The 24,293-nt window shown below is 41.0% G+C and overlaps 1 protein-coding gene across 1 annotated transcript in view; it reads left to right on the top strand.

Moving 5' to 3' along the window:
* Nucleotides 1-3: 3 nt before the first annotated feature.
* Nucleotides 4-24,293, top strand: part of POU6F2 (POU class 6 homeobox 2) — a gene marked incomplete at its 5' end in the record, with an annotated part of 116,201 nt that continues 91,911 nt past the window's right edge. Inside the window, one exon of the mRNA XM_014547164.1 lies at nt 4-171. Coding sequence (XP_014402650.1) covers nt 4-171 — 168 coding nt within the window. The remainder of the gene's footprint in view (nt 172-24,293) is intronic.

Raw genomic sequence — 24,293 nt, forward strand, 5'->3', positions numbered from 1 at the left:
GCTCCGCCATCGCAGCCCCCGCAGCCTCAATCCCACCCTCACCCCCAGAACCAGAACCAGAACCAGAACCAACCGTCTCCAACTCAGCAGAATGCAAGCCCCCCTCAGAAACTCAGCCCATCTCCAGGACATGGCCTTCCGTCGCAGCTCACGCCACCCAACCCTCTGCAGGTATGCCCTCCGCCCGGCCCAGGGCCACGCAGGCCCTTTCCATGGGGCTGTGCCCTCCCCCAACGCAGAGGCCAGCAAAACTTAGCGTCCAGTTCTGCAGCGTCTAATTCAAATTGATCTCTTTAGACAGAGGCAGGGGAAGCACATAGCAGGCAACTGGGGATGCATGTGAAGGGAACAGATAGAACCCCGTTGATGTTACCCTCCCAAGGATAAATGTTATCTGCCTCCTCCGGTGAGAGGCCGGCACTGTAAGTGCATTTGTAGCCTGTAATAATTCCACTTTATGATACTTTTTGAAGGCAGCAAAGATAGCATCCAATTAAAATTATTACTAGCACCGTTTTGTAGCCCCGCGGAGAACTGTATCTCCTGTCCATGAGGCATGGTGGTTATTTCTCTATATTATGAATACGACAGTGTCTTACCTTAAGTACTTTGTGCTCTTTTGTTTCTATTTTTCTAAAGACTCTCTGGGGTTAGGAGGGTAAAGAAATTTAGCCCCAGTCTTATGTCCCAGATTCCAACCATCACTCCCTTGACTAACAAGTACTCTAGATTCATGCCGAGAGCCTCACGAGTATGCATTATAACGGTTATTTTAAAAAGTAATAAGGCTTCTGTATTATTACTGTGAAGCTTGAGGGCAACCAAGATACTTCAGGCTAATCGTGAATGTTCATCTTTAACCTACTATCATTGAGGAGCAATGGATCGGAGCACTCAGGAATATTTAACTTTAGAGTTCAGAAAACCTTTCTTAACGTAGAGGCCTTTAAAATAATTAGCTTCAAAACATAGTGACTGTGATATCAACACATCAGATCCAGAAATTAATAGCTCGGTTTTAGACTTTCATAATGATGTTTTTCTGCGTGAGATTTCAGATGACTTAGTACATTTGTAGTGCAGTGACAAAGTCTGGCAGAGTGGGCAGCCTATGCATTCATTTCAGAGGAAACACCCCCCCCCCCCCCCCACGCCTGATGGTGGGGCATGCGGTCCTCCTACCCTAGGATGGCAATAGCCATTGCATTCTTAGGGCCCAAATAGGAAAGTATACAAAAGTCACAAGAAATTGGTACACAGGCAGAAAGGCAAGTAAATTAGAGACTTAGCCTTTTAGAACCAACTTCATTTGCTATGTTTGTTATTTTAGAACCAACATTTTTCATATGAACTTGGATTCTCAGTGGTGGCCCAAAGTTTTCCTGGAAATGAAAACATTTGGGTGAGATGAATAATTGTATTTTCCCTGGCACTTGGGTCATAGCTACTTTCAATTTGGACATTTTCCTGAGACGGGTTTGAAGTTGTTATTTTTTTAAATATCACAAGTATGAGACAACGTACTACTTTTGACATAGGACCGAAATGAGTTTTAAAAGTCTTTACTGTACACTTGACAGCTACGGAAACAGTAGACATAGTCAGATTTACAAGATGCATGATTACAATAATCCTAATGTTTTCTGCATTTGGAATTCAACTCTATTATCCCACAGAATGAGCTTAATACTTTTTGAGAGCAGTTAAATTAGATGTATCCGTGCACCATGTAATTAAACACTTCCTCTTTCCAAGTCATCAAAATAAGTGCAATTACCAAAGAAAAAACCTGCCCCAGTCTGAGGGAGGAGAGCACTCAGCTCTGACTTTAGTCATTGTGTATCATCCAGGAGTCCCTGCAGCTGAGGTCTGCGGACACCAGCCTTCCTGAACACTTACAGCTTATGCATCTCCATCAGCCAGTTAAAGCCGAATGCAGACAATCCATTTCAATGACTGTTGATGAGACTTTAGAAGAGGTAACCACTCAGCCTCATGAAAATAAGTTGTATTAGGATAATTTCCAAAAGTTCTCTTTACGGTTTGCCATGGAAATCCAGGGGCTGTTTTGTTTTGTTTCTGCAACAAATGAAGGCTCAGAGCCTCAATTCTTTCTCTATAACTCTGAGGTAATGTTCTAATTTTTTACTGTTGGAGTTTTAACTTACAAACTTAATAAATACACTGGTACGATAGTACTCCAACTTCTTCTGTAGATCTAATGGATAACAACCAAAAAAAGTGATTTGGTAAAAACTTGTAAAAGTATTACCAAGTAGATAAAAAACTAATTTTGAATAAATCTATATCAATAGGAATAAAAGGAGTTTTTTTCCTTTACTATAGGCATGTGTAAAGGAAATGGAGAATTCCATGATTTTGAAATATTGTTTTTGAAATATGTTTTGTGGAACATGGAATATTTGAACTTTTTAAGAAGAAAACTATTTAAAAGAAACTGCAAAGGTAATGATATTTTTGAAGTAGAATAAAGTGTTTTTGTTTGAAGATTATTAAAGGAATAAAGGCAAACTAAATTCATATATGACAGCTTAAATTCTATTTAATTTTTTTATTTTCATGTGGGCTTTACCTTTTTACATTATTCAAAATCTGTCTCAGAGGTATTAATTTAGAACTGTGCAAGTTAGATTGTCAGGAAAAACCAGTAATTCGGGTTTTTTGTTTAAAAGAACTTTGAAAGATAACAATTATTTCTGGGACTATACAGATGTCTTCAGAAAAAAAAATCAGTGGAAGTGGCTTGTATAGGTATATTTAAATGAGGTCATTTGAGATGAAAAAAAGAGCAGCACTGGCAGGTTACTCTAAACTTAAATCTAAAATTCTCCAAATAGTTCTCATCAGGGTTTCCCATGATATTGCAGTATAATTTTTTTCACTCTTTAGCTCAATTCCATGCAATAACTCGCATTTACAAAACCAGGTTGTTGTTTCAAGACAGATATAAGTTTAAAGTATTCTCACTTCACAGAGGACCAGATAGGGGACTGACTTCATTAACTACGTTTAATCCGCAGGGTTATAGGAGGACTAATGGTCCAGAGTGGAGGTTTGTCTTTATGTTCTGCATTGAGACTCAATACCTGCCTACCCTACCTATGTTTGGAAAGAAGTTCTCCAAGCATAGATCATAAACACAAAGATTTTCAGGGGCCAGGTAGTAAGCATAACTTGGGTATAAAACTCAAAGTCAAATTTTGAAAACAGTATAAGACAAACAAAATGCATCTGTGAGCTGAATTGAACCTTTGGTTCCAGGATGGTTATAAATCCATACTCCTATTTTTTGCTGTAGTTTATCAGTGTAGGCTGTGCCAGAATTTGAAACTTGAGTGTGTTGGTTACACACAGATCAGAAACATAAATGGAAGGAACTAACTTTTGGGGAAGAAATATGGCCTAATCTTTCCTGGATAGAAAAAAAAACATGGAAATTTTTAATTTCAATATATAATTTTGATCTGAATAAAGACCACATAAGCATAAGAATGGTGAAATAAATATCTCCTTTCTATGACGTTTGAGATGGCTCTTCTTCAGACTGTTCCTTGGGTGTTTTCGTTTGCACAAGGAAAATTCCAAACATTGTGTAAAAGCCCTGATGTGTGCGTGTTCCTTCCTAAGTGATCTGGAGATGAAGTGGACATGGTTGGAGCCTAGTCATGGTACCATGGGAATGGGGAGCTTGAGGGCTTGAGGCCTCATTCTAGTTCTGACCTGCTTCCAACTAGCTAACAAGTTTGAACAGGTCACCTTGGTTCTCTGGACTTTGTTTTCCTCATCTGTTAAATGTGTGGGCTATATGAGTTTTAAACTCCTTTTCAGACCTATGAATCTATGATCTAAATGTTAGCAGGCCTCTAGAATTTTATTGGCTCTTGAAAACCCGAGGTCTTAACGATTCTGTGAGTTTTCTTCAAGGTCATGTTAATTTCTTCCCACTCAGCTGGGTGGCAGAGTGGAAACAGAGTGGGGACAGACATAAGTGGGATAATGATAGCAGAAACAGATTTAATCTTAGCCATGGAGTCCAAATTAAAGTCAAGTTTTAATCCTCAGAGAGTCACTGCTGCAAGCTCTGGTCCCAGATTGCTTTTCCACTTACCCATTAAAGAAGCTTAAGAAACCAAATGCTGCATTTAACCTTGGCCATCTGCACACCGTCTTGCACGGCAGGAAACGGGATAATCTTTCCCTTTCTTGGTGTATTGCACATTTTAATAAATAACAGAGGGAGGGAGTGCTCAGTGGAAGCAGCTAGGAGAGAGAAAGCTATCTGTGCTTGTCTGAGGAATGAGGAGCATGGTCACCTTCTCAGCAGTGAAGTTGCTCAAGAGGGCGTAAAATTGTCCCTGACGATGTACATTTGCTAATGTACAGGTCTTGTTACCACTCAGGCATCCAAGAGTAAACTGCATCCCAATTCCGCCTCTGTTATGCAGTGGCACAGCCTCCTTCCTGATCTTCTCGTTTGGGTTGTTTTCTCACTGGCAAACTTTAGGACTCATTTCCAAAGTGGATGAGTGATACAGAGAGTGGCACATGCTCATTTTTTTTAAACCAAGAGCCCAAACCCTTGTTAAATAGTTAGACCTAGACTTACATGACTTTCATCCTTTTTAAAGCAAATGGTCTCCAAACATGGCTCCTTCTTATAGAAAAGACTCAGTATCCTGGGCCAACTCTTTCTCTCCCCAGCAGTTTGTCTTAATCAATTTAACATAATATTAGTCAAAGCTTTGAACTTTTGTCATCTATAAAAGGAAGGGGTAAAATTAAATATTTTTGGAACTTCTTCCATTCTATTTGGAGTTTTATGTTACAAACCCCTAAAACAGTTGGGTGACGTATGCCAGTGCAAGGGGAGAAAAGGTTCTAGGTTCCAGGTTCTGAGACTGGAGCTCCATAAATTAGACTAAGAAAAGACCTTAACAAGAGAAAAACAAACAGGAGTTTATTAACACGTGCATCACATGCACACATGGGAGTATTTAGTAATGAGTAACTCAAAAGGGGCGGTTAGAACTTTGGCTGACATAGCATCTTAACAAAAGAACAACACATTTTTAGAGAAGTGACAAGACAAAGGAAAAAGACTATGAGCTTTTTGTGGGAATGAAAATATATGGGGAAACTAATAGTAGATAAGGGCTAGTTTTAAAAGATTTGTTTTACAAATTCTTTTGGTGCCATTTCTGGGCTGATAAGAACCCAGAATTGTCTCCAGTAATTAATTTATGTCCTTCCTTATATAGAGGGTAAGGGGGACACCTTTACAAATTTATGTCCTGCTTTTAGGTAAATAAGAGGGTAATGGAGAACTTTTCTTGTATCTGCTTTTCTCAATTGCCTTCAGCTCAAAAAAAAAATCCTCATGCTGCAGTGAAACACTTTGGGGTGACATATTCTGCTACCATTTGCAGGCATATTCATATAACCCTTTTGTGGTCATTGTAAATGCTAATAGAACTCAGACATCTCCGTGCCTACGCAGGGCTGAATCACTGTGTAGAATTCTCCCAGCCTAGACCAAGGCGAGTGAGGCACTCATCTCAGATGCAAAACTCAAGGTGCACCCCAACATGTAGTAATCAATAAAATCGATAATATTTTAATACAATATTTTTAAAAACCAACAATGAATGCCAAAATCCAGGGTGAACTAAATGTCAACTTTAGGATTAGTAACAGTAGTGTGCCATATTTGAGCCTGAGGCAAAAAGAAAAATCAGTAATACTTATTCTGTTGATCATGAACTTTTGCATTCATTTTTATTTTTTTTTACAAATATTGAATTAGATGTTATTCATCTTGATTACTGTGTTTTGGGGCACACCCTTAAATTCTGTGCCCCAGATGAGTGCCTCATTCACTTCAACCTAGTCCCTTCCAGCTTGGCTTCCAGCTGTGTCAATGGTTTAGTTAGTAAATACTCTCCAAGGTCAGTGGCATTCTGTGCGCTGTAAATTTCAGTCAGACCTTGGATTTCACTGTCTAGTTTAACTTGAAAATGACACTAAATTTGGTGCAGTAGAAAAACATGAGTACATGTTGGATACTAGATGGGGCAGGGAGGTGGGGTAGAAATCCATCCTCCTTAGTTGTGTATTGCACAAGTCTAATAAACCAATCATTTTTATTGAATTGAAATGTTAGGACAATCAAGTAACTTCTTTTGGCTGAAATTTTTCACTGAATTAATTTATGGTTTTATGAAATTGAGTATGTTTGGTGAAAATGATGGCTGTAGATAACATTCTCCCAGAACAATCCAGACCCTCAGAAACTTTTAAAAACTGGAAGAGTCCACACAGACTGAGTAAGGCCTCTCTTGGGCTATAAAACCAAAGAACACTTTATGATTATGGATGAGAAAATCCATCCAAACCCAGAGAGTTATTGTGAAGATTAAATATAACATACTGATGAAAATGCTTTTCATGCTATAAGTTTGCTATGCAACTGTTGATTATACCACAGCTATGAAAGAGTATGAATTTATTTCTGTTTATACTACCATCCAGCAAATTGAGCACTTAATTTATTATTCACTCATTCAGGAAGAGGTCGGGTGGGAAGTGGGCGTCCCTTTACCCAACCATATTCAGCACAGAATAAAATAAACAAAACATACTTATCCACATTGTCTGCAAGGGACAATTTTTTCTTTTATGAAAGAAAGAAAATCTCCTTTAAAAAACAACAACCCTCAGTTCACATTACTGACATTTCAAAGAATTTATTGCAAGCATTTGAGATCCAGGAGGAACAACAAAGTTTATATTGCTTTGAGAGTGGCAGGGGGGAAATTAGTTTACCAAGAATATACTTTATATACTCCGGTGCTTCTTTGTCATTGTCTAGATTTCCCGTTCCTGGGTGCTGCTCTGTAGTAGTCAAATCGTGTAGAAAGGGGTTTAACAAAGCAGGCAGCATGTTCACACCATTGACTATGGAAGCTCACATCAAGTACTGATAGATGGAAAGGGTGCCAGACTCAATGGAGGTGGAAATATTCTTACAGCATTTGAACATGGCAAGTTAGAACTTCTCCAGGAAAACAGCCCCACTCTGATCATGACCGGGGTCAGATCCATGGCCTGTCTGCAGCGAGCTCAGCAGCGAGCCTGCGCCACACACACTCTCCAGTCCCATCACTGTCTGTTGAATGTGGCTGATAAACGAATGCCAAAGTCCAGTTCAGAATGCTCCTGGAACAGTTTTGCCTCCATGTGCATAGCTGCAGGTTATAGTGGCAAGTTGAGATACCCCAAATGTGCTGGCTAGCACTTCACTCTGAATGAGCAAAACCTAGGCAGTATTTCTCTCACTTTATACAGTATTCTTGTGCTTTCATGATCAAGTGCTATTCCTCACATTGTAACCTCAATTCATTTCCTACAGGTTTGGGGTAAATTATCCATGGGCTTTTAAACTGACTCCCGAAGTATAGACTTGCAAGTGAATATTATCCAGGTTGGAGAGATAGTGCTTTTATCCTTATCTGCAATCATCAAGCATCTGTGATGTGCACTGTGGCCCGGGGAAGGTTTGCAGAACTGACAAGGTGGTCTTTAGAAACAGACGGACTTGGACTCGGATGCTGGCTCTGCTGGGCACTTGGGCGAGGTCAGCCCATCCTTCTGAGCCTCAGTTTCCTCATTGGTGGGAGGGTGGAGGAGGGATTAAATGAGATGACTTAAGTGAGAGTATCTAATTCCATTCCTGATAGATAGCAGGATATCAGAATCCTGCCTGCCTTTTTTTCCTTCCTTGACTCTAGACCAGTGATAGCGAACCTTTTGAGCTAGGCGTGTCAGCATTTTGAAAAACCCTAACTTAACTCTGGTGCCGTGTCACATATAGAAATTTTTTGATATTTGCAACCATAGTAAAACAAAGACTTATATTTTTGGTATTTAATTTATATATTTAAATGCCATTTAACAAAGAAAAATCAACCAAAAAAATGAGTGTCATAGGTTCGCCATCACTGCTCTAGACACTATAATCTAAAGAGGAATCTGAGATAAACAGATAACTGAATGAAGCTAACAATTACACATCTATCTGTTTTATAATATCGTGTCAGAAAGGGTAGGAGGATTTCTGAGGAGGGGGACACGCAGCACAGGGCAAGCTGCACAAAGGCCTGGGATGGGGTGTAGGCAGCAGGAAGAAAGAGAATTGTAGCCATGTGAGCATAATCTTAAAGAATTTTCACTTCAACCCACAGAATCTTGGTTTCTCCACCAATATTATTACAAATAAATTATCTTTTTCTTCTAAATTCCCAAAGTTGTGGTTTTTAGTGTATGGGTAAACAGGAAGAATCTTGGTAATCCCAGTCTTGATGACCTAATCTCTGGGACTCCTTTGTGTCAGTTATTACACAAAAAGTTCATATTAGATGATCTGAAGTCCTTTCCAGCTCCACATTCTATTTATGAAATAGCTCAAATGAGGTCATTAGAATTGCATGAAAAGAAAGAACTATACACAATACAGTCAAACCTCAGTTATTGCACATCTCTCATCATGATCAGTTTGGTTCTCAACCAAGTTGTTCAAGGATGGCGGGATGTCTCGGTTGTCTAACAAAATTCTGGTTCTCAACCCGAAAACCCTTTCATGCTGATACAGTATATTTTTCTGCCTCTACAATGTTCATTTGGGTTGTCAGTGAAATATATATTCTTCTTTCCTTATTTGGCATCTAGCATTTTCTAACACAGTATTTCTCAAGTGTCTTCCACAAAATACAAGTTCAAAAAATATTTGATTGAAAACAGAATCCATGGTAGGTAGGTAGGTAGGTAGGTAGGTAGATAGATAGATAGATAGATAGATAGATAGATAGATGATAGGTAGATAAATGGTAGGTGATTAGATAGATAGATAGATGATAGATAGAATAGATAGATAGATATAGACAGACAGATAGATGATAGATACTACACACTGACACTGCTAGCTATTTCTCAGTAAACATTAGAATATGCAAAGCTAAAAGACATCCTGCAGTAGAGATATCTAGTTAAAATGATTTAATCAAGGAATTCCCAAATTTATGTAACCACTGAACCTTTTCTTTTCTCCATATAACACTAATTAAAATACCATAGAAAATCTTTCAGGAACCATTGCATTAAAGCCTCCTTCTCTAATTATTGTAGCATCCACACAACTAACATAACTGCTTTTCCTTACCTAGAATCTACACTAAAAAAGAGAAAGATGCAAATTGACCATTCCTTCGTGACACCCATCAGCCAATCAGGAGTGAGTATGCAAATTAACCCAACAAAGATGGTGGGTTGATTTGCATACACAGGCGCTGAGCGGCTGGGGGCAGGGCGCATGCTTGTGTCGTCGACAATGCAGGCATTCCGCACCGCTCCAGCCACTCCAGGCCTCTGGACAGTGTGGGAAGGGGGAAAGGCAGCTCTGGCTGGAGTCAAGATAGTGCCAGCAGCCAGGGGAAGGAAGGCCCATTCTTGCATGAATCTTCATGCATTGGGCCTCTAGTATTATATGAAAGTCCATAGACCCACTCCAATCGACTAGAGAAAAGAGAAAGAAAGTATAGAAAGATGGGGAAAGAAGGGAAGGAAAAACTCAAAATCACAGCAAGAGCAGGGAAAGCCAAAAGCAAAAATGGTCCTTACATTTGGCAATGAGCAACATCACTTAGCCAGAACAACAAGGGAAGATCTGGCTGGATTGCCTTTCGTGGCAGCTGAGGTCTTAGAGACCTTGTCCTTCACATGGTGACTCCCTTCCCTCTTCTTCACTGCCCATTATTTCTCCTGTTCACACACCAGCCCCGCTAGGGCATGGAGAAGAGAGAGGGCACCACTGGACCACCTAGCCCCAAACCCATGGAATCAAGAGAAGTGAGAGACGGCATGCCCTCAACTCACCTTACCTCCACCCTTTTGTCTTTTGACCTAGTAATTTCCAGAAGATTCCTCAGTACCCTGGAACCTCATTCTCTACCCCTGTGTGTGTTTGTTTTTGTTGTTTGTTTTTTTAATCCTCACCTGAGGAGTGAGGATATTTTTTCCCATTGATTTTTAGAGAGAATGGAATGGAGTGGGGAGGGAGGAGAGAGAGAAAGAAACATGAATGTGAGAGAGACACATCCTCCTGCAGGGATTGAACCTGCAACCCAGGTGTGTGCCATCCCCAGCTCTCTGGTGCACAGGCCAACACTCTAACCATTTAGCAATCCCAGCCAGGGCTCCATCCCTGTGTTTAACAAGGTTTGGATTCCAAACAACAGGTCAAATCAGCCTGAAATCTGTGTGACAATCAGGACTAAGTCCTCAGTACCAGGCTGTCAAACTCTATGTCTGTGGGGCATTGCTCCCATCCTGGTTCTTTTTTCTACTTTTTTGTTTTGTTTTATTTAATTTTATTTAATTTTATTTTGTTTTATTTTTAAAAAGACCCTCAGGCCCTGTGTTTCCCTTCTCTTTCATCCTCCACTATGGAGATTAAATTGGGTATTCTGGCTTTACACATGAATACTGGGTCCTGTGAGTGCAGAGTTAAGACAGAGAAAGGCCCCATGTTGAGAATACCAATGCCAGAATCTCTTCTTTTCATGCGTAAGAGGAACCCATGGCAAAGGTTCAGGTGCTCCTTGGAGTGGTGGTTGACCTGAAAAGGCAATTCTGCATCCGCGGCCACCTGGTGGGGATGCCCGAGAGGCCACAGATGAACACAGTAGTGGAGGGAGCACTCTGCACATGTATGTGATCAGCTTCTTCTGGGAACTGGTGGTCTGCGCCTAAATGCCCAGGTGGGCTTCCGATCGATGCCACCTTTCCAGCCGACACATTTTGTCTGAACTGTCATCTGACGGGGATCCGCCTGGCACTACCCCTTAGTTTTCTACACCAGAAGATATTTAATTGTCATAAGAAGAAGTCAAGTTAGGGATCTCCTTTTCTCAGCTGGACTCCATCTCCTGGCAGAGGCCGGCTGTTCTTCCCAGAGCCGAGCTCTCCGTCCTTGCCTTGTGAGGCTGCAAACGTGGTACTTAAAGAGAACAAAGCAACACGAATGGGTTCAGAGAGGAGATGTCAGGGGAACCCTCTCACTTCCCCCAAGGAAAGCTCTCCTGAGTCCGGTTGGGTCGGAAACTTCTACCTTTTAAATCAGAGGGAAAATTATCTTGCGCTCCTATCTAAGGTTTTAAAATTTAACATTCCTTAGAGGAGTTGCCACCTTCAGTCGTCTGCACTGCATGGGAGGAGTTTGATCAACCTAAGGCTAAAGCCAGATGGTCGTGGACCCAACCTGGACAAGGCAGAAAGTTGTTAAAGGCTTTAAGCAAAGATAGGATATTCTCCAAGCTCCCTGAATGTAACAATCACATTGAAACCATTTTAAGCATCTTCAAGGCACAATCTGCGTAATATTTTCATTGCCAGTGAGACTCCTTAAGTATTAGAGTATGTATCTTCCTACCAGATAATTAAGTATTCTCTGGGCCTCGGTACCATCTCACCACCTTGCCTGACCTTCCTCCCTCTTCTTGACTCACCCAAGCCACACCATCTCCAAACAGCTGAGGCCATGCCCGCGCTCCTACCTCTGTATTTTGTTCAATCCTTTGCTTTCTTTTTCAAGAGAAAATTTCCAAACACAATGGCCGTGGTATCAGTGTTACTGCACATTGGGATCATCTGAACAGTTTTTTTTAAAAAAAAAAATACTAATTCCTGGGTCCCACCCAAAGATTCGGATTGAATCTGAATGGGATGCAGTATGGGCATCAGCATTTTTTTGTAATCCTCACCTGAGGATATGTTTTTATTGATTGTGGTATCAGTGTTGCTGCACGTTGGGATCATCTGAACAGTTTTTTTTTAAAAAAATACTAATGCCTGAGTCCCACCCAAAGATTCTGATTGAATCTGAGTGGGATGCAGTCTGGGCATCAGCATTCTTTTGTAATCCTCACCTGAGGATATGTTTTTATTGATTTTCAAAGAGAGAGGAAGGGAAAGAGAGAGAAACATCAATGTGAGAGAGAAACACCCATCGGTTGCCTCACATATGGGCCCTGACTGAGGATCAAACCTGAAACCTAAGTATGTGCCCTGATTGGGATTTGAACTCACAACCTTTCCGGTATATGGGACAACTCTCCAACCAACTGAGCCAGAGCTGGGCATTGGTATTTTTTAAGCTCCTCAGGCAATTCCAGTGTGGGGCCAGGGTTAAGAACAAATACCTATGGTCCTGCAAGTAGGCCTCCAATTATTCATTTCTAAACTAGCAGATTCCTACCTCTTATTTAAACAAAATGTTTTTTACCCAAAGTGTTGGTTGCATGAGTTGGTGCTAACTTTACTGCTGCAATATAATAAAACTAGGTCTTGATTTCTAAAAAGAATGAGCCAGTGTTACTACAACCTTACTCCACCCCCAGATTCACAGCCCATCAGTGACTAAGAACAACCATGTCTGTACTTTGTCACTCATTCAAGCCTCTCCCAGACCCTGAAGTTGGGTTACTAGCCAATACTTACAGAAAAACTCAAACTTGGTGATTTGTTGTTGTTGTTGTTGTTGTTGTTAATCCTCACCCAAAGATATATTTTTTCCATTGAGTTTTAGAGAGAGTGGAAGGTAGGGAGGAGAGAAAGAGAAAGAGAGAGAGAGAGAGAGAGAGAGACATTGATGTGAGAGAGGCACATCAATTGGTTGTCTCTTATAATGGGCTGAGGATCAAACCTACAAGCCAGGTACATACCCTTGACCAGGAATCGAACCCATGACCCTTAGGTGTGAGGGCTGACCTCTAACCACTGAGCACACTGGCCAGGGCTCAAACCTGGTGATTGAGAAATAATCCTTTTCGACTCTTTAACATCCTCTCCAAACAAGAACAGCTGCTACTGATTGAGAGCTTATTCGAGGTCCAACTGCTGCTAAATGTTGCCTCATCTAAACTATACTAGGGCTTTTCAAGCTTTATTTGCAGGCGAATCTCCTTGGGACCTTGGTAGATGTAGATTCTGATTCAGTAGTTCTGGGGTGAAGGGCCCACCCCAGATTCTGCTTCAATAACCAGCTCCTAGGTAATGCTGACGCTGCTGGTCCATTGCCCACCTCTACTCAATGAATCTTTGATAATCCTTCTGTGAGCTCCATTTTATAGATGAGGAAATTAGGGGTAAGGACCTATAAGATTCAAACCAAGATCTATCTGACATAAAACCTTGTCCACTGCACTAATCTGCCTCTTTCTAGTTTAGTTCTTTTTTTTATTGTTGGATTTCTATCTTTTAAAAAAATCATGTGCCCTGGCTTCTTTTTCTTTAGTAAATATATTAGTTTTGTTGAAGCCATTTCTACCAAATTGAAACTCAAGCACAAAGAGATTAAAGTGGTCTGCAACCACCAACTAAAGTAGAGCTGAGATGGCTGACAGGATCTCTGTGAGAAGTCCAAGCTCTCATTCCAATTTTCAGACCCAAGATTGCCTAGCTCTAGGACTGTGAAGACCACACCTTACCTACTAGTATATTCCCACCACCTTTCCTTTAGCAATAAAAGTGCATTTGAGTCTGTCTGCCTCAGCAGGTGACCAGGGACTCCTTTACACCATCATGTCAACAGTCTTTTTCAGGAGCAAAAGCCAAAAGAGTAGCAGAATCATCCTCCAAATGTAGAGGCCATCACAGTCAGAACATGGTTCCGCTTACCTGGCGAAAGACCCTGTAGTGTGGTTTGTAGACATTCTTTACCCTCTTAGTCAGGGGTGTGGGAGGTGTGTACAAAATGACGTTAAGCATCTGTACTCCAGTCACATGTTTGTTTTCCAAAATGGCCCTTCCTATTATAAGGGGGAATTTGCTTTATGGTTATTGGGAACTGTGCCATCATTGTAATGTTTTCTTCATAAAGTGAAAAAAAAAGTCTTCTTTTTAAGTTCCTGGTGGTTCCGTATTTCCTGTGAGTGGGCATGTAGACCCGGCAACCCAGGCAAATCCTTCACACTTGCCCAAAGTCTGCAGGCACCAGATTGGACAGGCAGGTCCTGCTGATTAGATGGCTTTAGGACAAAAATCTCATTAACGCCTTCATCCTCAAAGAACCGAAACCTAACAGAACGTGTACAAATATTAGCCACTGGGATTCATAAATACATGCCTGGTTGACCTAAAAGAAAACAAACTGGGAAAATAAACTCTTAAACCCTGTCGACGCCAATCAAACCAGTGGATGGCTGTGTGCTTGCATTAAAGAGGCAGGCTATATATGTGCATGTGGACTTTAAATCTTCATAGTTATAAGTATCTGTGTTCCATATTTGAGTGTACACATATTTGTTTATTGGAGATATACATATGCACGAATTTACTTAGAATCTTTTTTAGAAACACCAACTCAGGGATTCTGTCAAGTGTCCACTTATAGGGCTGTCCATGTAGTCTGGGCAGATCAGCGGAGTATGAGCATGGGGGGTGGAAGGACATTGTCTGGGGCTTTCCTTTTCTGCCCGGGACATGTTTTGAGAGAATGACTAAACAGTGCCGGAGATTATGAATTTGCTTAAGTGTGAGGGGCTGATTGCGGAGAGCAGCGCCAGCCCTCCCCCCGGGTGATTGACTGGGGCTGCAGGTCTTCACACTTGATGCCTGGATTTGACTCGGAAAGTCTGCCAAGTCTTTTACTGGGATATTTATCTTAATTAGATCTGAAAGACCTGCCACAGCAGAATAGTCACACCGATTAAAATGAAAAACAGGAGAAATTACTGATCAAATTAATCATAATGTCGGGTTACAGCTGTAGGTCTGATGTAATTTGCCACTCCAGTGAGTTACATCGGCCTGGCCCGGGAAAGGGAGCTGGCTTTAGCTGATCCGTAACACCCGCCCGCTCCAGGCAGCCTGGCAGGAGGCTGGCTCCATTCATTTTCTTGGCTTGCTCTGACCTCCCCGCTGCAACTAGAAACAAATCAGGCACCAAACAAATGGGGTGGGGGGAGGAAATAGTCTCTTCTCCAAGCGACCGTACTATTTCAAAATGGTGAGCTTCTAAAACTTGGCTGGGCAGGCTGGGGGCTTTGTGCTTGTAGGGCGTTTTGCTTTGGGGGTTTTTTTCCCCCACTTAACTTCCTTTTAGTTTTGCTCACGGTGACCTGACATTGATTACAGATGCAGAACGAGAATCAAAAGGTCAGAGGACAAAACCTTTGGCTCTAAGCAATGAGAAAAAAACCTTTAGAAAAATCTCCTTGCCAAAATGACTCTACAGCTGGGGCATGGATTGAAATAACCTGGAGTGTCACACAGGGGGGCAAAATCCTAAGCTGCAGTGAGGAGTTCCCAGGGAGGTATGGTCCTGGTATCTATCCTAACGTTTAAATAAGCACCACTTTATACCATACCACGTGTTTGGGGTAAGATGGGTGAAGGACACTATTTTTTTTTAAAGAAACAAATGGGAGTCCAGATTCTTTTCCAAGTACAACCTTGACACTGAGCTGTGATTCATCATGACTGATTCAGTTTATAAAACACATCTCCTCATTAGGGACATAAAGAAAGGGCCCTAAAATGCCCCCTGTCTAGACATTCAATTGGGAATTCTCGAAAGGTAAAATTTAGGAGCAACGTAGGACTTTTCTCCAACCAGTTCTGCTTTATTGAGGAACTAGATCAGCCTCCCTGATGGGGAATCACCCTAAACCAGGGGATTGGGAAGGATCGGGGGAGGAGGCCTCATCAATAGTCATCGGATGACTCTGTGGCACTAAGACTTTTCTTTTTGGTCAGATGAGCTGTTGCCCAAATTTCACATATTTATTCCTGGACTAGATGTGCTCTTTTACCCCCAATCTGAAAGGCCCCCGTCCTCTCTCTATCTCATCAGGAATGAACATGGTACGTTTTGTGAGGGACGTAGGCAGTCACAGAAAACCAAGTGCCTTGGCACTCAACAGTCAATACCTTCTGGACCTTTCTATGGACTATTTTGTGAGTGGTTATTATATTAGTTTAGTTGTTTTAACCAGAATTTTTTTTAAAAAATTAAAAAGTAAGGCTATGCATTTTTTTCTTAAAGCTTCTGTTTTATATAGAGAGAGAAAGGTATACATCTACATATAGACAGAAATATTTGTAACTGTTTTTGTATATATGTATGTGTTGGCTTTTATTGTAAAATATATTTCTTACTATGTAGCATAGTAAGAAATATTTGAAAAACACTGCCTTGAAAGACAGCTATTTAGGAAGGCAGAGGCAGGAACTCTTAGACATATAACAGCTCAGGAAGCAAATTTGTCAGTGTCCCAACGTATTAATTGTGATGATGAGCTCCTAAAAACTGAACACTGTACCAAACAGTCAAAAACAACCAAAACAGGCCCTGCTGCTGTGGCTCAGTTGGTTGAGCATTGTCCCAAGCACCAGGAGGTCGCCAGCTCAATTCCTGGTCAGGGGCACATGCCTGGGGTGCAGGCTCGATCCCCAGTAGGAGGCAGTGAATTGATGTTCCTTTCTCTTCAATGTTTCTCTCTCTCTTCCTCCTTTTTCTGAAATCAATAAAAACATATTTTAAAGACAAGCAAAGAGAAACAAAACAGTAATGCCATCACTACCCCTACACACACACACACACACACACACACACACACACACACACACCCTGGACCAGATGGACGCTTTTATCCCCAATCTGAAAAGTCACATGAAATTGCTAGTTTAACCTATTAAATTGAGAAATTAAATAATATATTAAAAGCCAACAATGTAGTCCCACAAAATGAGTAGATAATTCTAAAGAGAAAGAAAGGAGGAGAGAGAAAATAGGAGGAAGGAAGCACAGGGCCCTAAACTGATTGAGGTCCCTAGAAGATTTATCAAGGGAAAAAGCTCTGTCCCTTGAGAGTTGCAAGTCAGCAGCCAGGTGCATGGACCCTGGCCAGAAAAGCCTTGGGCTATCGGAGCTCCACATGCAAGGTGCCTAGAACTTTCCTCAGTTCTCCCACTTGGCCCCGGCCCAGGGCAGAGCTAGGACCATCCTCCCTGACTTACTCTTCCCACTTTGTTTCTCCCTAATCCAATCCATTTTGCACACTACTGCCAAGCTAATCTTCCTAAAAGATGTTCATCCCAGCTGGTGTGGCTCAGTGATTGAGCATCAATTTATGAACCAGGAGGTCACCATTCGATTCCCAGTCAGGATACACACCTGGGTTGCGGGTTTGATATCCACCCAGTAGGCGGCATGCAGGAGTCAGCCAATCAATGATTCTCTCTCATCATTGATGTTTCTATCCTTCTCACTCTCTCCATTCCTCTCTGAAATCAATAAAAGTGGATATATATATTGGAGATATCATATAGACTTAATTGCCATTGCTGAAATCCACGTTGACCTCTAGGAATGTGTATATATACATACATATATATACATACATATATATATACACACATATATGTGTGTGTGTGTGTGTGTGTGTGTTTAAATAACATTTTCACATCACCCTCATGCTCAAGTCCTTTTTTGACCTTTAACCTGGCCTTACTCTCCACCCTGCCTCCCACCTCCCTGCACTGTACTCAGCCTCTGACGGTGCCTAATGTCCCTGTGCAGCCCACTGGCTCTGCTGTTGCTATGCCCACAGCCACAAGTGCCTGCTCTCCTCACCACTGGTCCTGCATCACTTCCTTCACTTCCTACTCCTTCCACAAAGTGCCCACACTTGCCCAGTCCTCAGTAATTTCTCTGTTTTCTGATTGGGCACTTAGCATGTACAATTTGAGCCTTTTTTCATAGTTAACATGAACAAGTTTGTTATCTTATTTGAATTATAAGCCCCATAAGGACAGAAACTATGTCTCACACCTCTGTGTATCCCAGGACTATCAATAATTGTTGTAAATGATGTTTTCTCATTGAACAGCTACTCATTTCACAAACATGTAAGTGCCTGTTATCGGGCCATCTTAAATTTATTTGCAAAATTACTTGATAAAGATAATTACTAATAAGAGAAATGTCACCTATTTATTTTTACATTTAGAACAATTCCTGGCACATAGTAAGGACTATAAATAAATAGATCTTATATGACTACTAGAGGCCCAGTGCATGAAATTCATGCACAGGTACAGTCCCTAGGCCTGGTCTGTGATCAGGGCCATCTTCCTTGGCCGCCAGTAGCCGCCACCATCCATCTGCAGTTCCCTGTTCGCCATCAGGGGATCAAAGCCTTCCGGCCAGGAGGAGAGACCGAGAGGTGGTCAGTGTGCCTCATAGCAATTGGTCGAGCGGTCGTTCTGGTTGTTCCGCCATTCCATCGATTTGCATATTACTCTTTTACATATATATAGATGATTCCTCGGAAATTGTTTTAGCCCCATTGTTCTTTACACTATCTTCTCAATGGCCTTTAGGAAATGCAGACTTGATTTAGACTGCTTTAAATCCGCTTCTTTCATTTAGGAAGAAATGTACGTCAACTGTACATCAAAATAAGAACCATCATGTTCTAACTAACCTCCTTTTTCCTTTTCCCCCACCATTTCAACACATTTGGTGGTTCTTGACATTCAGAATATAATAGAGAGAGGAGCAAGCCTTCTTAACAGAGTGTAGATCTGATTCACCTGTGAGTTAAATCATATTTTTCAAAAACATAAACGTGCTACAAAGTAGGTAGGCCCAAGGGAAATAGCAGTGGCTCTCTCACCGTGGGGGCACCTCTGACCCCACCATTGGATACTGGAGACTCTCACCTGACGTGCTCTGGCTGCCGGACCCCGCTGGTAACTGGAGAAACGCATATAGACTCTCCCGGTAGAAAATGATGATCCAGTTTAAAAGATAAAAATACTGTTGAGCGTTTAACATGTGCCAGGCATTGTGCTAGTCATTGTGTATGTGTTTCCTACTTAGGCCTTGACATCACCTACAGGAGGTAGGAAACCCAGGCTCGGAGAAGCTGGTACCCACCGGAGGCCCACAGCTTGTCAGGGGTGCACCTGGGATTTGAGCCCCGTCCCGCACACGCCCTTTCAACTGGGCCGTCTCTGTTTATGTCTGCTGCCCAGTGTAGTTACTAATAGCACTCATTTCACTCTCAAAACTGTTCTGGTTTGGGCGGTAAATTATGTGGGTAACTTTTCATGCTCACTGTGCCACCTCCAGCACTTATGCAAACTGTCCCCACCTGATTTCACTTCACTAAACATCACAAACACTAAGGCATTTGCATTTGCATTTCCTCTTAATATACTGAAAAGATGGAAATAGTGATTATTATAAATATATTGTATTCTCTCTACTGGACAACCTAACTAATCATTTTTCAAAATGTGATCCTACTTGAGACAAGAAAATCCTTGGATGAAGGGCAACAGGAGACATCCCCTTCTTCCAAATCATTTGGTAAAACCTGACAGGAATATTTCTAGGAACCTGGCTGAGGTGACCAACACCATGCTAGCAGAATTATAATTTAGAATGGAGAGATTCCCTCACAAAAAAAAATGATGTTCAGTAATGAGAAGGAAAGATCTCTCTCTCTCCCTCTCTCTCTCTCTCTCTCACACACACACACACACATACACACACACACACACACACACACACACACACGAGTAGAACTAATGATGTTTTTAAATCTCAGGATGAACAAGAGTCAAAAATGCAATGTTATTAAAAGGTTTGCAGGTGACATGAGGGGAAGGGGACCAAGGTTTTATAAACAAGGTGGGAGCTCCAGCCTCTCTCTTAGGTGGGCCCAGGGGTGCTTCAGAGCAGTCATGATTACCAGGATGGCCACACATTAAACATGGGAGATTTCTCCAACAAATAAATTATAAGATACAGAGAGAGAAAGGGAGAAGGAGACAAAGGAGAAGAAGGGCTGAGGGATTTCAACCTATAGACCCAAGGCCTGGTACCCAATCTCATTATGTGGACCTTATTTAGATTACAATTCAAGCCAACTGTAAAAAAGAAAGAGTATGGCCCAACCACTGTGACTCTGTGGTTGAGCATCGACCTATGAAACAGGAGATCACGGTTCGATTCCCAGTCAGGGCACATGCTTGGGTTGTGGGTTCGATCCCCAGTGTGGGGTGTGCAGGAGGCAGCCGATCAATGATTCTCTCTCATCATTGATGTTTCTATCTCTCTCTCCCTCACCCTTCCTCTCTGAAATTAAAAAAAAGAGTATGAAATTTATAAGACAATTGGAAATATGACCACTGACTAGATATCTGATGATATTAAGGGACTATAATATTAGGAGCAATAATGGTATGTAGTTGTTTTTTTTAAGAGTATCATTGAAGTATTTTTTAAGAGTATTACTGAAATACAAATAAAATGATCAGATGTCTGGAATTTTTCTAAAATGACATCTATGGGAGGGGAAAAATAATATGAATGGGGTGGGTTGAATGGGGTACCGATGAAAGGAGATTCACTATGAGTTGACAATTACTGAAGCTGAGTGATGGGTCCATGGGAGTTCATTATAGTATTGTGTCTTCTTTTATATGTGTTTACTATTTTCCATAAGAAAAAATTAAAGAAAACGTTTTAGTCACCTGGGGATTCTTTCATAATATAGATTCCCCTTATTCAAGCCAAGAACTACAAAATCAGAATCCCTAGGGTAAAGCCAAAGATTTTGATGATCAACAGATTTAAGAACTCCTGCTCTAAAGAATTATAAACAATTTATTAGTTCAAGATAGGTTAGTTAAGGCTCAGGGGCAATACACACACAAAAATGGTTAATTGGTTCACTCTATTTAAGACGTGAGGGTTTTCAACTGAAAGATTAAATAACAGAAAATGATTGTTAATATCTGAGGAATTAAAGAGTGGAGAAGGTAATATAAAACTAAAATTAGGAAATGTATTTTCAATTCTCAAAAAGAAAAAAATGGGAGGACTTTTTATTCAATAAGATAGATTGAATAAGTGTGCTTATTTCTACACCCTCCTAAAACACCACTAAAATGACATTAAGAGAAAATTTTTTTTAAGTAGAGACAAGACAACAGCAGACAAGTAATGTCAACAAACATTTGGAAAAGCAGGTGGAGGAATTAACCAAGCTGAAAAAACTAAATACCAAGGGCCAGAAAGAGGGACACAATGAGAAGCAAGGCAACATTGGAACCCCAAAAATCGTGGGGGTAGGAGACACCAGCTGCTATGGAAAATGAGAAGGGGAAGGCATGTTGCTGAAAGTAGGGGATAGGTTAGTGACAGCATAATGAATAGTTAGACCCTCAGCTCTCTCTCCAGCAGCCGTGTACATGAGAAATTGAGAAACTCTACACCTGGAGACATCAGGTATAGCTATATGCTGGGGAGAACTCCTTCCTAATGACCGTGGCATGGAGGGAAACTTTACATCCTGAGGCCTGCCCTCATTGGGACACTCAGATTATATATACAGGCATTCAAGTAAGCAAGCATCCTCCTACCTCCCGACCTCACCACCACACCCCACCCCTAGGTAGTTGTGGGATTCTTCTCTGAAAAAACTCCCCAGCTAATCAGAGAGGAAAGACTCATTTATTGATATTTGGGGTCTCCAACAACATAATCAGGTCACTGCCTTATTCTTATATAAAAAATAACATCAAAGAAGGAATAGATGTTTAAGGAATGCCTTTGTCTGAAATCAAAAAACAAAATAAACTGGAGAGTAAAAGGAATTCACAGGAAACAGGGACAACACAAGAGGGTGAAAAACTTCATTAAAAACCTAGGCTTGGTTTAGTGCATGGTGAGTCACTCACCTCTATGTCCTTCAAACCTAACATAGAACCTAGAACATGCTACATAATAAATGTGGCTAATTGCATGCTGTGATGTTCTCACATTAGTTTGCTCCTTCAGATGACTCCCACAAGGAAATGGGTGTTGTTGTTTTTTCTAGACTTAGTAGCCAAGGATGGAGAAGGAAACTAATCCTATATAATAAAACCCTACTGTGTCAGACTGTATATGAAGGATTTCCCCGTCTCCACTGTTAGTACCACCAGGGGGCAGATGATCAATAAACAAAATAAACTGGAGAGTAAAAGGAATTCACAGGAAACAGGGACAACACAAGAGGGTGAAAAACTTCATTAAAAACCTAGGCTTGGTTTAGTGCATGGTGAGTCACTCATCTCTATGTCCTTCAAACCTAACACAGAACCTAGAACATGCTACATAATAAATGTGGCTAACTGCATGCTGTGATGTTCTCAAATTAGTTTGCTCCTTCAGATGACTCCCACAAGGAAATGGGTGTTGTTGTTTTTTCTAGACTTAGTAGCCAAGGATGGAGAAGGAAACTAATCCTATATAATAAAACCCTAATATGCAAGTCGACCGAACGGTGGAATGACTGGTCACTATGAACTGACCACCAGGGGGCAGATGATCAATGTAGGAGCTGCCCCCTGGTGGTCAGTGCTCTCCCACAAGAGGAGCGCCGCTCAGCCAGAAGCCAGGCTAACGGCTGGTGAGTGCAGTGGCGGTGGGGGGAGCCTTCTCGGCAACACTAAGGAGCAGAGAGCTGAGCGGTAGGGAGCAGCAAGCAGGCGGGCGGTAAGGAGCGAGGGGTCCCGGACCGTGAGAGGGCATCCCGGGCTGAGGGACCCCCCACCCCCAGTGCACGAATTTTGTGCACCGGGCCTCGAAAAAGGAATAAGCGTCTGACACTGTGTCAGACTGTATATGAAGGATTTCCCCGTCTCCACTGTTAGTTTTGAAAAGCAAGGTACCACTTCTAAGTCTCATTGCTATTTGGCCTCAGGTTAGGCTGGAATGTTGAGAGAAACATTATCTCACTCAATAAAATGCTCCTAACATTTGAACATTCTGTGGATTTATTATAGAAAAATTATAAATGTTCATAGTTTGTGGAGTTTCCTACCAAAACTATAAACAGCCTTTGTATTGAAATATTTTTAATGTAAAGCATCTGCTCTCAGCCCCAATTTATGGAAATGGGAAAATAGGTATATTGCAGGCTTTAATTGCTTAAATTATCACATTCTTAGACCAAAGAGACAGAGAGAAATAGAAAAAAAATAGGAGAATAAAGTTTTATTTTTCGGATACCTGGTGCTTTCTGTAACGGCTGATCAGAGTACTACCAAATGCATTGATGAAAGGTTTCCCAAAGTTAATTTTTCTCATACTACAATAACCAAATTTGCTTTAACACTTGAAAAGATCCATCCATACTAAAAGGAATCAGTTGCTTAATCCTAAAATTAAAGGTTATTGAATGCAAGAGAAAATAATTACATGCTCAAAGTATGGAAAAAAGAAAACTTTTTTTAATATGTAGGTATTTGTATAATTAAAGACTAATCAAGCATGAAGGACTGCTGACTAAACCAGAAAATGAGATTGTTGGCAAGCAATATTGTAATGTAAATGCCATTTTTATTTAACTACTGAGAAGCTGGAGAAATGATATCCTGAACCGATTAAAAGCAAACAGCATTGATAATAAATATTTATCAGATTCCAGATGCAACAGAGGATTTTTATATATTATGTGCAAGATTTGTTTGCACTGAAGTATTTGAGTACTTTTTAAGGGAGTAGTTAACATCCTCATTTAGAACTGCATTTTCAGATGTGAAATATTAACTAAGAGAAAGTGTCCCTTTTGAGATATACCACCCACAATGTAGTTATCTATTAATTAGGATTTTGTTAATTGGTATTGCTTAGTATTAGGCGAAAACTTTGTAACAAATACACTATATATATTCTTGGAGATGAGATACAAGCCATACACAGTTGTTAAAACAACCAAAAAAAAGCGTCAAATGTAAACAATTTCTCTAAATTTCAGGTACACAGTTTAGAGTAGAGAGAGTAGAAACTTTGAAGTCATTTACAAACATTTGGAGACTTTCTACAACTGTGAAATACTACATGGTGCACTCAATTTGTCATGAGGATTAAATAACATAGATAAAGCACCTTTCAGTACCTAGGACTTAATACTCACTTAGTGAATCTTATTTTTGCTCCCTTTCTCCCCTCCCCTCTGCTGACTAAATTCAGTCTGACCACTCACATGTCTGTTCTCATGGAGACTATGTTGCCTCTGGAGACCCTGATAAGACATCCAATTCTGCATTCTTCGTAAGCACAGAGAGCCTGACAGGATGTGACCTGCCAGCATTCCTGAGATAGGCATAGAGTCCAAAGGGGGGAGAGTCTAGAGCAGCCATGGGCAAACTACGGCCCG

This window comes from Myotis brandtii, unplaced genomic scaffold (genome assembly GCF_000412655.1).
Source record: "Myotis brandtii unplaced genomic scaffold, ASM41265v1 scaffold465, whole genome shotgun sequence".
In the NCBI taxonomy this organism is placed as follows: Eukaryota; Metazoa; Chordata; class Mammalia; order Chiroptera; family Vespertilionidae; genus Myotis; species Myotis brandtii.